This window comes from Psittacula echo, assembly GCF_963264785.1.
Source record: "Psittacula echo genome assembly, chromosome: 21".
NCBI lineage: Eukaryota > Metazoa > Chordata > Aves > Psittaciformes > Psittacidae > Psittacula > Psittacula echo.
Genome location: NC_137757.1, coordinates 302,272 through 317,154, shown reverse-complemented (window position 1 = coordinate 317,154; position 14,883 = coordinate 302,272). Strand labels below are relative to the sequence as shown.

Here is a 14,883-nt window from a genome sequence, read left to right as displayed (position 1 = left end):
AGCAGTTTTGGTGTAGGAAAACAGCCTTGCTCTGGAGGGTGGAAGATGAGCTGCTGGAGTTGATTGTGGTGAAAAGGTGCAGAACTTGCTATTGGGAGGAGAAAACCTTTTCCTTCTTCTCTTTGACATGTGTAATGTTGGTGTGCCAGTACCTCGTGGGCTTGTAGAGGTGGTTGGCATTTAGGTTTTTGGGGGAGGGAGGGTTGGGTTTGAGTCTATCTTCACTCTAAGTTGGCGTCATTTGGGAGGCTACTCCAGATCAAATCACCCTGCAGGTGTTTCTAGCTGGCCCACCTTTCCTGCTGCTTGTTCACCCCATCTGCGCCATGTCTTGCATCCATTCTGGGGTCCTTGGGTACAAGTAAAGCCACAGATAAACTGTGGGACAAGGGGATGCACACGGGGAATAAAACCAAGGCCAGGTTTTGCTGTGGGCTGTTCGTGTGCCCAGCAAAGAGCTGATGGAGACCATCAAGGCTTGCAGAGTTGGCATGTTTGCTGTTCTTTCACGCAGTATTATGGTGCTGGGTCCTGCTGTTACACTATGTTGATTGTATGAATACTGCTCAGAAGCTGTCTTGCTGTGACACTTCCATTACTGGTGTGCTTGGTAGCTGCTGATTGGGCTGATGTACGTCTGGCTGCTCAGTTCCTGGTGTTAATGGAGGGGGTGGGAAGGGGAGGTGGTTTTACAGCCGTTTACTCCTCATCTCATGGCTAACTGATCCTGTTCCACCTCTTAATAGCTCTGTGAAGCCTTCCCCTGGACAAAGTATTCCTGTTTCGGGGGTTTCCTATCCAAAAGATTGCTTGGAAGTGTTACTTACAGGGCAAACTGAAGCTCTTCTGGTGGTTCTGCTGTTAACTCTTGTGTTGGGCAGTGTTTTGCATTGAGATTGTATTGGTTGGGAGGATTTAACTTCATCTGACACCACAGAAGAGTCTCTTGGAATATATCCCAAAATATATCCCAAAAGGGGTTTCTATTCCTTAAAACCAGTGAAACTTTCCTGCAGAACAAGGGGTTATTCCCTTGAGCAGCTCTCATTAGAAGCGACGAGGAAACCCGGCATCGGTGCAGATTGCTTGGTTGGGGTTGGCAGGCACAGCTTAACCCATCGTAGTGCTTGTAAATGGGCTGTATCTCAGTGACCTTGACGTGTCTCAAGCTCAGTGACCCTTTAAGACGATGGTGGCCCGGGCTGCATGAGCCAGGGGTGCTTTGGGAGGTGACGTGTCTTTACCAGGAGTCATTCATTGGCCCTGCGGTGCAGTTGGGGTCTGTGTTGCAGTTGGGGTCTGTGTTGCAGTTGGGGTCTGTGTTGCAGTTGGGGTCTGTGTTGCAGTTGGGGTCTGTGTTGCAGTTGCAGCAGCGATGGTGGGGTTTTACTGTGCAATGGCTGAGAATAAAATGGGGGAGAAGCAAGAAGGGGGATGGAGCAATCGTGGTTACGCAGCAGCATCCCTCCCCTGCATGGTGCATCCCGAGAGCAGGCGTTGCTGCACGGATCCCGAGTGCTGCAGAGCGCATCTTTGCAAAGCCTCACCTTACGGTTCTCTCCAAGGGGAAATGCGATCCCAGATACTCATCTGCACGTGGAAGGGACCGTCTGCACTCCAGACGTGCAGGAGGGAGAGCGCTGGAGAAGCTTGGCTTGGGTGCTGGGGGAAGCGGGGACCTCAGGGGGCTTCTCTTGGCTGCACCAGGCTTTTCTTTCTCAGCACCTAAGACAATACCACAACTGTGTCCCTCCTTGGATCGCAACCAAAGATGCAGGAGAGCGTGTCCGAGGGGACCAGAGGCAGCTCCTGGGTCGGGAAGTGCTCCCGCAGCAGTGTGGGGACGATGCAGCTGAGCGTGGGGAGCAGGATGGGGTGGCCGGGGCTCTCCAGGAGCCGTCGTGGTCAGTCTGTCCAGAAGGCTCAACTGGAGGCAGATATTATGTCTTAAGGCATTAATTTGGATGAACATCTGTGTAAATGAGATGCAAATCAGGCATGGCCCCAGGCCTCCCGGCAAGTTGCCAATGCAGCCCTGACAAAAGTGGGCACTTCTGGACTCATTGTGTCCAGATTTTAATAAAGAAGATCTATTGAAGCTCTGATGGAGGCCGTGAACAGATGACTCCTGGAGCAGTTTATACGTGAAACTCCCCATAGGTTTGTCCTGCAAACACCCCTCAAACTTGCCCCCAAAGGCCACAACCTCCAACAGACCCATAGCTTTTGGAGAACTGCCACCCGTGCATTTCCCCTCTCCCTTCCAGCCCCATTCCCAGGCCGCAGAGGGACTAGTCCTGGCTATGGCAGGGATGAGCCCTCTCCCACTGTAAATGCTCTTCCTGGCTGGGTTTCTCGGAGGCAGGAGGTTGGGAAGCAGCTGTGGGATCTTGCTGGGATGGGGGAGCTTTGTTTGCAGGAGGTGTTTCGGCTCAGCGAGCGGATGCGGAGATGGGGATGGCTGCACTGAGGGGCTGAGCCCACGCCGCTCCCGCAGCCATCAGAAGGCAGGATGGTGATGGGGGGGGGACTGGCCTAGGTCGGGACCGGTTTGGAGCCCCACGCTGTTGCAGGATTGTAAGAAACCCATCTGGAAGGGACTTGAAGGGGTCTCCTGCTTAGCTTCTAGTTTTATGGCGAGATCAAGTGCAGCTGAAAGGCATTTCTGTGGTTTGGAGCCTGTGCTTATATGGTTATCCTGATGGATTGCTTCAGATAGAGCTACGCTGCAGAAGAAAAAGCATGGGTTCAGCTTGTGTTAAACTGGCAAAGGAACCTCATCTTTAGCTCCTGCTCTGCATCAGGAGTTTAACCCAAGGCATTGTCTTCCCATTGCTGCCTCTTTGAGGAGCATCCTTTTGTATAAAAGGAGGAATCAGTGCTGTGTCTCCATGAGCATCACACATCCGAGTTGGGCTCTTCAGTGTGAGGGACAAGTGACAGCCACCAGCAAGAGCTCCTGGTAGGAGCTTCCAGGCTGGGGCAGTTCTTCCTCCTCCGTTCTCTCTGCTGTCAGCTCAGGTTTCTCAAAGCTAATATTAAATGTTAATGGCTGGAATCAAATGAGCTACAGTTGAAATGGTACCAAATTGAATGTCTTACGTTGATTCCATTTAGCAAACAGCAGAATTCCCCAGGGAAGCAATTCCCCAGGTACAGATGAGGGACAGAGGTTCACACAGAGACACGTAGGGGTTTTCTCCATCGTGTGCTCACCAGGTTACAGCCTCTCATCCCAAAGATTGGGAAACTAATGCTGTCCTTTGGATCAGGCTTGTGCTGAGAGAGGGGCTTTGGCCAGGGGCCTGTAGGGACAGGCCAAGGAGAATGGCTTGAACCTGCCAGAGGGGAGACTGAGATGAGCTCTTAGGCAGAAGCTCTTCCCTGGGAGGGTGCTGAGGCGCTGGCACAGGGTGCCCAGAGAAGCTGTGGCTGCCCCATCCCTGGCAGTGCTCAAGGCCAGGTTGGACACAGGGGCTTGGAGCAAGCTGCTCCAGTGGAAGGGGTCCCTGCCCATGGCAGGGGTTGGAGCTGGAGGAGCTTTAAGGTCCCTTCAACCCAAACCAGTCTGTGATTCTGTGATTCTGTGTCATAACCAAATGGTCACCATCACATCCAAATGGGTGCAGTTGCACTTGGCTGGAGTGGTGACACCTCTGTGCATGGCTGGACCCCCATCAACTCCACGGCCCCCTCCTGATGCCACCCTGGGGGCCACCAGAGCTGCTGGCAGCAGTGGAGCATGACACAGGAATGCCGGCGAGCTGGGACGTGCCGCGGCTGGCACAGGCCATGCTGCTCATCCCAACCTCGCTCCCGGGGTTCATTAAACCCCAGCCTCACCCCAGCCAGAGTGAGGGGCTGCTGCATCCCATGACTTTGCCAGCTGTGGGGAGCGGAGATGGGATCTGTGGCTCCTGCCAGGGATTTCTGGGGAGGTTGTTTGAAGCTGTTGCTCAATGCGGTGAACTTGGGCACCACTTCTGCACGCCAATAAATGTTCTATGCTGGATGATGGAGAGGGGGAGGAAGAATCCCCATGCAGCAAGAACTGAAGCCGCAATCCCGGTCTGTTTTAGAGCAGGTCTGGTCAGCCGGAGCCCTCGTGCCTCCAGCACCCTTTTTGCTTTAATAAATCCAACCCCCAGGGAAGCAGTCCCAGGAGGGGTGATGCAGTGAGTGAGTAAAGCCCTGCACAGCAATTACTCAGCTGCTGCTCTGTCTGTCCCTGCTCCGGGTCCTCCCCTCTTCACCCTCACTAAAAGCAGCAATTAGCTGTCGGGTGCTTGTCAGGAGCCCAAGCTCTTGGGTGCTCTGTTTATGACTCTCTCAGGCAGGAGCTGACTCAACAGCGCTATCAGAAGTGCTGTTGTTAATAACAATGGCCCTTGTGCCCAGTGCCCTGGGTTTTTCTTGGGTGCTGCTTTTCAGGAATGGGGGCTGTACCTTGGGCATTACAAGGGCGTCACCTCCCTCAGGTGAGGCTGTCATTGCACAAAGCATCAGGAGCAGGAAGAGATGTGGGATGGGATCGGCCCAGCACCATGGAAGGTTTCATGGGGGTCATTTTGCAGGAGGACTGAGGCAGGTGGTTTCTCCCCAGTTTGCCCCATTCAGGTTTGCAGAGCTCGGCAGGCTGGGGACAAGCGTGGTCCCTGATTGCACAAGTGGCATTTTGTGATCTTCCTGTGTAAGACGCACGTCTGATGATCCATTTCCATCTCTGGAACCACTGCAGAGCTGCTCTTGAGGATGGGCAGAGGGAAACCAATGCCCCATCTCTGGATCGGAGAGCAGGAACACATCCGTGTGCTGATGAGGGGATGGGGTGGGATGGGGCAGGGAGCGGGACACTGCCGCTTGCTGTGCCCCAGCCTGGCTGAGGGTATTTTTAACCCTTGTGTGCCCCCGGAGGAATGCGTGTGGCTCCCGACAGTCGTCCAGTTGGGAGCAGCTGGGTGGGACTGGGCTGGGAGCGGGGCCCGGCTGCACGACGGTGTCTTCTCGTTGAACGCCTTCCAGCCCTACTTAAAGTATCTCTGGTTAGTATTTTCAGCATCAGCAGCACACGCAGAAATGCCTCCTCTCTGACAGCTGTTAAGCTGCCTTAAAGGCACCATCTCCCCTCGTTGGAGAAGAGGATGATAAATGAGGGGTGATAAGCGCAGGCTGTGACGGGGCTGTCACCGATCCCGGCTGGGGTGAGTGGGCCCAAGCAGGGCTGTGAAGTGCTTGGTGCACTTCTAACCTGGGGTGTTGTAAAGGAACGGCCTTGTGCAGGTCCCTGCAGCCTCCTCCTTCCTTGGAAATGAATTGTATTGGGGAGGGAAAAGCAAGCGTGCCCCTAGAGCTCATCCTCTCCAAAGGGAGCGTTGCCCATGTGCTTGTTCATCCGCGAGTGCATGGGCTTTGACCTTGAGGTGTCAGCGGGCAGGCAGAGGGGCACGGGCACTGCTCTGGTCCTGAGTAAAGAGTGAATTAAGAGCTGCTGACACTGACAATAATAGTGAGGCTTTTATTGTCTGTCTTGTCTTGACCATGAAACACTTGGGCCGTGATCAAATGGTCCCTTCCAGGAGCCGGTTTGGGTCACTGCTCCCAAGCCACCCCCTTGCAGATGCTTTGGTGACCCTGCCTGGTCCCAGCTGCGGGAGGTGGCCGTAGGAATGTCCTCCGTTAGCTGGTGGTGGTGGTGACACTTCCCAGCGTTTCCAGGAGGTACTAAAAATACCGGCTTTGCATAAGAGCGGGAGAGCTGAGGATCCGAGGGAGGAGGTGATGGGAAGCTCTGTGTCTGCAAGGGCTGAGCAGAGGAGGGAGAGGAGCCTGGTCCTGGTGGGATGCGGCCACCGAGTGGGAGATCCGTGGGGAAGCACGTGGACACAGACCTTCCCATCACCCAGCGCATCTGAGGGAGTCGGGGCTCTCCTCCAAAGGGAGTGACTGTGGCCACAGGGTCTGGAGCAGCCGGGGGGGCTTCTCCAAGGGCAGGGCTTGAGCTTGGATTCGTCACCGCAGCACTTGAGGAACAATGGCCAGTTCTTCTGCTGAAAGAGTGTTTAATATGTCTCCCACCCGGAGGATTCTCTGGATAACACACTTACCTCACTTCCTAAGGAGCCTCCAGAGCGGTTTATTCATCACCCCATCCCTCGGGCTCTCCCTGTTGTCCCTGATTACTCTGACATTGCTCACTGCCACGGCGTGGGGCTGTGCCTGAGCTCTGCTGTAAGAACGTGGGCTCCAGCCTTCATTTGGGAGAATTATTTATACCAATGTATGTATTAGCTGCCTTGCAGGGAATGTGCCACCGCACAGCTCCAGCAGCCTTGGAACAGTCGGATCCATGGAAAAATGCCGTGCTCATGTGGCTGTACATCCAAGCTGCAGGTTGTTTCTGTGGGGTCTGGGTTTTAACCTCTTCCTGCACCTTTTCCCATGGAGGTGCAGACCCCCATGGAACCAGCCGAGGTTTCCTCCCCCGGCGCTGCAGAGGAGAGCCCTGAATTCATGCTCTGTAGGCTCAAATCAGTGCATCACCAACCACCCGAGCCTTTGAAGAGGGGATTGCGTGGTGGCAGAGGCCTGGCATGAAATGGGTTTGAAGTCAGCTGTAAGGCAATGGGATGAGGGAGCACCCAGCCTGGCGTGGTGGGATGGGATTAGCCCCAGTGCTCCTGCCTGGAAGAGGCTGGGAGCTCAAGGCTTGCCCACGCAGCACCGTGATGGCAACGGTTTGGCAAGAGGAGCAAGTTTAGGAGGAGAACAACAGCACTGGAAGGGAGATAAAGAAATCTCTCTGACTGTCTGACGAATGCAGCAAAGGTTTTAAAATACATGAACACGCTGGTAAAAATCCCACAGCAACCAAAAAAGCAGTTTCTGAGGCAGGTTTTGTGTGTGCTTTGGCTTTGTGCTTTTATTGCAGGGTTTGAGGGAGGTTGAGATCCACCTTGAAGCCCTCCATCGGGCTGGAGGCACTTGGGGTTCATCTCCTCTGCTTTGCTTGGACATGGCACCGTGTCCCTCCTGCCACCAGCAACTTGGTGACCCTCACAGAGTCTGATATGGGGGACACAGTGACCTGCACACACAATTGGATATGGGGGACATGGGCAGCAAGACCTGTAGGGACAAAGCTCATGGTGCAAAGGCAGGAGCAATCCTGCATCCAGGCTGGGCAAGTGGGTGCTGCCCTACCTGGCACCAAGGGCAGACTGAAGCCTTGAGGATGCAGAAGGCCCTTGGTTGTACCCTGGGCTCATTAGCAACATGTCCATCGAAGATCTTGAGCTATCTCTGGGCTCTCTTGCCCGTCACATAACACAGGTCCCTCATTTCCAGCTGCTGAGATGCATTAAAAGCAAGCTAAAAATATATTGGTTTCCAAATACTGCTTTCCCATGTAAACAGTGGTGGCAGGATGTAACACAGTCATAAACAGGGTGACATCAGCCTGGGATGGGGAGGGCACGTGTCCCACCGCCGGTGGCCATATGAGGAAAGCTCCAAACCTGCGGCTCTGGGAGACAAATGAGGATGCTCCTACTTTGAGCAAGGGTTAGAAAACCTCTGGGTGGGTTTTAGCTGAGGGTCTTTATCTGCAGGACATGGCCCTGGGGCACGAGTGGGTCTGGGCTGGGTGATAGCCCTGGGTAGAGCTCACTGGTCCTCTCTCCATGGTGGGCTGATAGCTGGAGCACAGGCGTCCCAGTGCTTGCAGCCATGGTTCAATGTGGGTTTGGCCAAAATGTGCTGGTAATGGGGATTTGGTGACTGAACAAAAGCCAGATGAGATCCTGATTGTCCATTCTGCTCACCACCACCATGCTGCAGGTCCAGCAAGCTGCAGAGGGAGCAGATGCGGTCTGCTGAGCTGGAGATGGGGCTCTGAAGCTCTACGAGCCCTGTATTTCAGCCCAAGCACTTGCTGCTGGCAGGGCTCTGTGTGCTGGAGCCACATGGACAGAGCCCAAAGGACCTTTTTGTCCTGCCCCGTCCTTCCATCAACCAACGCAAAGCTCGAGCAAGGTGCTCAAGTTGCAATTCCCACCACGTCCCCATCGCTGGGGTGGCACTTGGTGGCTTCAAGCCATGACTTAGGGAACCTGCAAGGGCTCCGGTTGGGGTCTTCAGGCCAGGCATAGTGGGTTTGTAATGGGCTTTAGTACCGGCTGAATATTTCCCTAATGGTTTTAGAGACGGGGGGGATGTGTTGGAGGAAGACTTGGCTTGCTCCTGGCACGTGACTCGGTGAGGAAATGGGAAAAGAATTTCTGGCTGTGAAACAGCAGCTCCACGTCGAGATCTCTCTCGCTCCTTCTTCGCAGTGGAACAAAAAGCCTCCGCGCCCCAGCCCGGATGCCTGGGATTCCTCACGGAGGGGCCCCGGAGCGGTAACGGTCCCGCTCCTGCTCCCGGCCAAGGTGGTAGCAGGGAGGCCGGGGGTGGCTTTGCTGGAGCGCTGGCATGGCGCAGCCGCCCTCCTCCTGTTGTTTCAGCTGCGCTGGGTTAATAACGGCAACCGAAAGCTGGGGTGTCCCTGCCAAGTCTTAAAATCTGGGCTTTGGGACGCTCTTGTGGCGCTGGCAGCCAGGGATGGAGGAGGCAGCAGGGCCAGCCGTGACCATCCGTCTGCAGGGAACAAGGGATGGGCATAGGGGATACGGGGGGCTGCTTGTACACCTTCCGCCCCCCGGTCCTTACTCCTTCCCCACCTCCTGTTCTTGGTCATATTTAATGATGGAAATAAGAAAAGGGATTTCCAAAGGTTTCCCGGTGCACAACCAGCCCCACTGAGCTCTTCGGGCCATTCAGTGGGTGTTTCTCCTCCATAGCCCTGAACCCTCCCCTTCCCAAAAGCATCCATTCTCATCCCTCCAAAAGTGATGCCCCATCCCTGGCAGTGTTCAAAGCCAGGTTGGACACAAGGGCTTGGAGCAACCCGTGCTAATGGAAGGTGTTCCTGCCCGTGGCAGGGGCTTGGAACCGGATGAGCTTTAAGGTCCCTTCCAACCCAAACCATTCCATGGTTCTATCGGGGTGCATGGTCCATGCTTTTATGCATTAAGCACCTTCCCAGGCTCTTGTATTTTTATCCCGATGCCGTAATTCATCCCGAGGCAGCAGGCCGGGGGGCTGGTGGGGCGGGTTGTTGCCTGGAGATGTGTGGAGGCTGTTCCCAGCCCTCCTGGTTTCTCTCCCAAGTCTGCGACTTCCCTCGGCATCACTTCACAGCAGTGATTCACGTCTCCCAGCCCCACTGCAGCCGCTTTGAATGTTCCCCATCTCTTAACCCCAAGGGTTGGGGAGGGGAAAAAAAGAGGGTGACGGGGCTCGGGATGGGGGGAGCACGGGGCTGACCCGGCGCTGGGGCTGTAAAAATGAGTTTTTAGGGCGAGGAGCGGGCGTGCCGTGCGGCGGCAAGTTGTGGGTGGGTTTTTCGCAGTGATGTGGCTCCAGCGAAGGCGAAAATGGGACTTTGGGGATGGTTTGGGGGAGGGGGGGATTTAATAACTCGGCTCTTTGTGCAGGGTGGGTGCGAGGGGAAGGGGACCCGAGGATGGGTCCAGGCCCCCTCCCAGCGCGGGGCTCGTCTGGGAAGCGCCTTCGAAAGCGACACCGGGGAAACCGCCGTGTCCGGGCGCGGACAAAGGGCCGGGGGAGCGCGGCTCGGCGGGGCCGGTGCGCGGGGGGAGCCGCTGCCGTTGCCGGAGCCGAGCCAGGGCGTTGCTGCTCTTTGTCGGGGGCTGCCGCCTCCCCCCGGAGGAGGGGCCAGTCCCGGCGGGGCGGGGAACGGGCCAGCCCCGGGGCTGCCGCCGGCCGCCGAGTGCTCCTCCCCCGCCGCTCCCCTCCGGGGTCCCGGTTCCCCCATTCCCGGGGCTGGTGTTAGCGAAGGGGGGGGGGGGATGTGGACGGCGCCGCGGTACCCGGGAAGGGGCGGCCCCGGTGCTCCCGCCCCGCCCCGCGGCACCGCCCCCCTCCCGCCTCCCCCCGCCCTCCGCCGGGGCTGGCAGCGCCGCGGGAGCCCGGTGCTGGCGGCGGGGCCGGGGCGTGCGGCGGCCTGCGCGGATCGGCCTTTTGTTCCGCCGGCGGGAAGGAGAGCGGGCGGCGGCGGGTGACGAGGAGGAGGAGGAGGAGGAAGGCAGCAGCCCGGGCGCGCCATGCATCCCGCCGCACCGGCCGGGGGCTGCCCGCGGGGACGACGCGGAACCCCCCGGCCCCGGCCCGGCCGCTGAGCCGCGCACAAAAGGGGCGAGAGCGGCGGGGAAAGAGAAGAGGAGGAGAAGAAGGAAGAGGAGGAGGAGGAGGAGGAGGGGGGCGGTACCGCTCTGTCCCGCCCGTCCTCCCACCGCCACCGCGGGGACCGGCCCCCGCCGCCCCCTCCCCAAGCCATGGCCGGGCCGCCCGGTGGCGCGGAGCCGCCGCAGCCCCTTACCGGCCGCTGGGAAAGTTAGTGCGAGAGGGGCCGGGAGGAGGAGGAGGAGGAGGAAGCAGCAGCAGCAGCAGCCTCCGGCCGCGAGTGCTGCCGTCCCCCCCGCCGGCTCCCGGCAGCCCGGGGGATCCGGTCGCTCCGTCCCGTTGCCATTTTTGGATGCGTTTTATCGCCTTTTTTTTTTTTTTTGCCTGGGGAGAAGAAGAAGAAGAAGAAAAAAAGCAGCGAGGACGCGGCAGCCTTCCTCGTCCTCCTCCTCCTCCTCGTCCTCTTCCTCCTCCTCGTCCTCCTCCTCCGCTGCAGGACTCAGCCGGCTGGATTGGGGGGGGTTCAGCGTCTCTCGGTGATCGCGGGGTGACGGAAACCCCGATGCCATCATGGTTTGGAGACAGGAAACCTCCAAGTTTGCCCTGAATGAAGAACTTCCTGTGTTGAAACTTGTACGAATATCCGCTGACAAGCTCAGTTCAAATGAAAACACGGGAGTCGGGGGGAGAGGCTAATTCAGACCGGCTGGACTTTGCCGGGACAGCGAGGAGCCGCTCGGGACGCGATTCCCAAGCCACCGGGACAAGCAGTGCCTTTGTTGTTAGAGACGGACATTCGGGATCACTGAAGAGTTTCCAACTCCGTCGCAAACGGCGATTGGGAATATTTTATCGAAGCTGTCGGGTGGTTTTTCCCCTTGGATGGGGGGTTTTACACGCGGTCGGGGGGATGAGATGCGGTGTTTCACTCCTTGGGAACGCTGGTGGAGCTGCTGAGCCGGCGCGGTGCTGCCGGTGCACCCTCCTGTCCCCGTAGCGCCGCTGCTTTGGGATCCGAGTCTGCCACGGGAGGCTTTGGGACCTGCTGGCTCTGTGATGCTTCCTGCGGTGCTGGGGCAGTTCCGTCATCCCTAAGGGTGGGAGCATGGGCAAACCACTGAGCCGGCCAGACTGTTTACGGCAGAACCGCACTTGCCTGGGGAAGGGCGAGGAAGAGGATGGTTATATAGAGGATTGCTACGTGCCCCAGAGGTCCATATACGACACGATGCGGATTAACGAGCAAATCGATCAGGGATCGAAGCTCAACCAGCTTTCCAAGAGCACCCTTGGCAAGGGGGACGGCAGCACCATCTCCAGCAACGGCACTCTGGGAGCTGCCAACGTCTTCGAGTCCAGGGCTCCCGAGGCGAAGAAGTTGGACGAACGAGTCATCTTCGATGCGCTGAAGCTCAGCAGTGACGTCTCCAAGCCAGCGCCGGCTCCACCAAGGAGGCGACCGAACCCTGAGAGGAAGGAGAATGTCAACCGGCGGTCGTGGAAGTCCTTCATGCCACCAAACTTCACCGAATTTGCAGAAAGGATGGGGGCTTCGCTGAGCGAGGTGTCGGAAGCGGGTGCTTCCAACCCTTCCCTGCGGGATAAGCGGGAGTCAAGCACCATACTCACCGACCCCCCAGGCCAGCCTGACCACGGCGAGCCCATGTCTGAGTCCCTCACCTTGGAGCACGTCTCCAAGTCATCCGGCACAGCGGAGGCTCTCACGGCCAAGCAGTTCGGTGCCGATGGCTACGGTGGTGCCCGGGATGAGCGCCAGGCCCTGCTGAACCCCGGTGAGGGCCGCGGTCACATCGGGAACGTGGCCAGGGTGCACCGGCTCCCCAGTGCCACCTGGCCACGAGCCAGGAAGAACTTCATCAAGGGAAGCCTCAGCGATGGGCACCAGGAGACCCTGGAGGCCTCCGAGTCGGACTCTACGGTGGAGAACGTCAACCTGTCTCCGTGCCTTAGCGAAGAGCTGCTGGATGCAGGACTGGATATTCTCATCGCCTCCAATCTCAGGGAGAAAACGGAGTCTGAGCTGAGATTTGAGGAGGACGAGCGCTGGGTGATGATGGAGGAGTGGGAGGAGGCGACGCTGTCAGATAGAGGAAAGGCTGTTCTGGTGGCAGAGGAGAAGAGGAGCTGTTGCTTGGCAGATATTACTGAGGAAAGGGAGCAATTCACTGCTCTTACATACCCCCCCAGTCCAGGGACTTCGCGGTCCTGCGCATCCCGGGGGGGTGCTGGCAGCCTCGCCGCTGGCAGCATGTGCTGTACTGAGGACACGGCGGTGCAGTGCCAGGTTGAGGACTTGGCTCCTGGTTCAGAGCGCTCAGCCAGCCCCACGGGCCCCGCATTGTCCGACACGGACTCAGTGCAGATGTTCCTGGAGCTGGAGGAGCGGTGCCTGAATGAGGACGAGGGTGATGGGGCTGCCTCCAGCTGCCTGGAGGTTCAGGTCTCCCTGATGGATTCAGAGGGGCTGGACCTGGATTCAGCCAAACTGGCCAGGGTGGGGGTGGAAGCGTGTCAGCACAGGGCCCCTTTGGACATCAGCGCTTCAGACTCTGCCGTTGTGTCCGATCTGGAGGACTTTGATGTCACCTGCAGCTCGCAGGTGCTGAGCGCGCTGGAGCCCTTCTCGGAAAGGGACACCTCGGCCGTCACCCCGACGGACTCGGATGGAGGGGCCTCCCCCAGCCCCATGGCCACAGCAGGGCCGGGCTCCCTCCTGCAGTGCTCCCCGGCACCAGTGGAGGATGAACCTGGCCCGCTGGTGGAGCCGGAGCTCGCAGGCAGTTGTGTGGTGGTGGTGGGTGGTGAGATGCCATCTTCTGAGATGGGCACACATCCAGCTCCTGGCTTGGAGGAAGCTGGTGACCCCAGTGCTCGGGTGGGATGGAGCGTGGAAAACCAAGACTTGCTGGTCCCTGATGGGGAAGCATCAGAGCTTCCCGAGGAGACCTGTCCTGGCCGAGCATCCCCCTGCCACACGGTGATGGAGGAGCTGGGGTCTCCCCCACAGCACCACAAGGACAGTGTTGAGTGGATGGATCCATTTGGGACCCATCACCTTCTGCCAGGAAGGACTGAGCTCGCCAGCTGGGATGTCCCAGAACTGGTTTCTCAGGGTGAAGCCACAGACTTGGGGTCAGAGAGTGATGGGGCTGGGGGCCAGGCTCATCTGGCAGAAGGGGATGCTCACTGTGGTTCTGTGCCACCTTTCGGCACCGGCTCTGCATCAGAGCTGGGCTCCGAGGCTCCAACAACATCCCCAGTGCATGTTGAAGACCTTCTATGGGAAACAGATCCCCTGGGCCAGAGCCTGGCTCTGGAAGGGGCTGCTCATGCCGAGGGGTCCCCCATGGAGGTGGCCGTCATGCACAGGGAAGCCCCAGCTGCCATCCTGCAGCCGGGAGACCTGGACTTGCTGTTTGCCAGTGGCTGGGAGGGGCGGTCAGCAGCACGGTGCTGTGCCATGGTGCTGGGTGACGGGGTCCCATGTGCTGCCAGCCCAGCAGCCCTGGAGGAGCTTCCCAGCACATCACCCGTTGTGGAGCAGCCTGCTCCTGATGCCATCCTAAGGGATGCTGGAGGGCTGTGTGCTCCAGGGGATGTGGCTGTCCCAGAGCTCTGGGCTCAGGAGACCCCACCAGCCACTGGGGATCCAACCATGGATGCTGAGGAGCCATGTATTGAGCACCTACCTTCAGATGCCACCACCGCTGCCATGTCCTTGGCGATGGAAGAGCTTCTGGATGCCCCACCACCATTTGCTGATGTGCCTGTTGCCGCTGTGCCACTGCAAGCAGGCGACCCGCTCGTCTCCAGTGTTGGGGATCTTGGTGGTGGCCCTGTGCTGCTGTCAGTGGTGGGGCCAGCAGTGGCCTTGGGGGATACAGATGACTTTGCCAGCGCGGTTGTGCCGCCCATCCCGGAGCAGCTATCCACCGAAGTGCTGGCGTTGGAGGATGACCCCATGGTGGGAGCATGCGCTTTGGATGTGGCAGCTTGGGATGGTGCTGTGGAGGATCCCCCCTTCATCTTCCTGCCCCCTTTGGAAGGACCCAGCTCCCCAGAGCCACACGTGCTGCCGGGTGCACCCTGCATGGCACAGACCCCCCCGGGGGACACCCTGCATCCCCCCAGCCATTCCCTGGAGCCCAGTGAGGGGTCGGTGCCTGCGGACACGGAGGGACCCCCCCTGGCCACCGCTCTCCTCGCCGAGGGGCCTCCAGCTTCCCCAGATGGATTCGTTCCAGATAACGAGGTATTTGCTGCCCGGACGGGGTTTATTTTGCACTCGAGGGGTGGGTGGGAGGTGGGAACTCGGGAACACGAGGCCAGGATCTGCTTCCCAAGCAGCCTCCTCCCTCCGGAGTTCAGCTTGGATTTGGGAGGCAAAGCGTTTCGGGGGGGGGAGTTGAGTTGTGTGTTTTTGTAAGTTGGGCTTTTGCCGCTCGATGACCTAAACCATTGTCTTAAGCTTTTTTGGCTTCTCCAAGTACATTACGGTCACCCCGATGTAAATCACAGGCTTGAGAAAAGCCTTTTTTGCCAGATCCTGGCGGGGTGGTTCCCGTCTCTGAAGCAGAAAATGCATTGGAAGAGAGAATCCTGTAAAACAAATCAAGTGCA

General features: G+C 58.3%; 2 protein-coding genes across 4 annotated transcripts in view; both read left to right on the top strand.

Annotated features, from left to right (window-relative positions):
- Nucleotides 1-14,883, top strand: part of LOC308228853 (microtubule-actin cross-linking factor 1-like) — a 133,711-nt gene that overhangs the window by 81,115 nt on the left and 37,713 nt on the right. The window lies entirely within an intron of this gene.
- On the top strand, nt 10,132-14,689 carry LOC308228940 (uncharacterized protein; the record flags this gene model as incomplete). Its single annotated transcript, XM_080632569.1, has 1 exon — nt 10,132-14,689. Exon 1 carries the CDS (start codon nt 11,348-11,350, stop codon nt 14,687-14,689), a length of 3,342 nt encoding a protein of 1,113 aa, XP_080488695.1. The 5' UTR covers nt 10,132-11,347.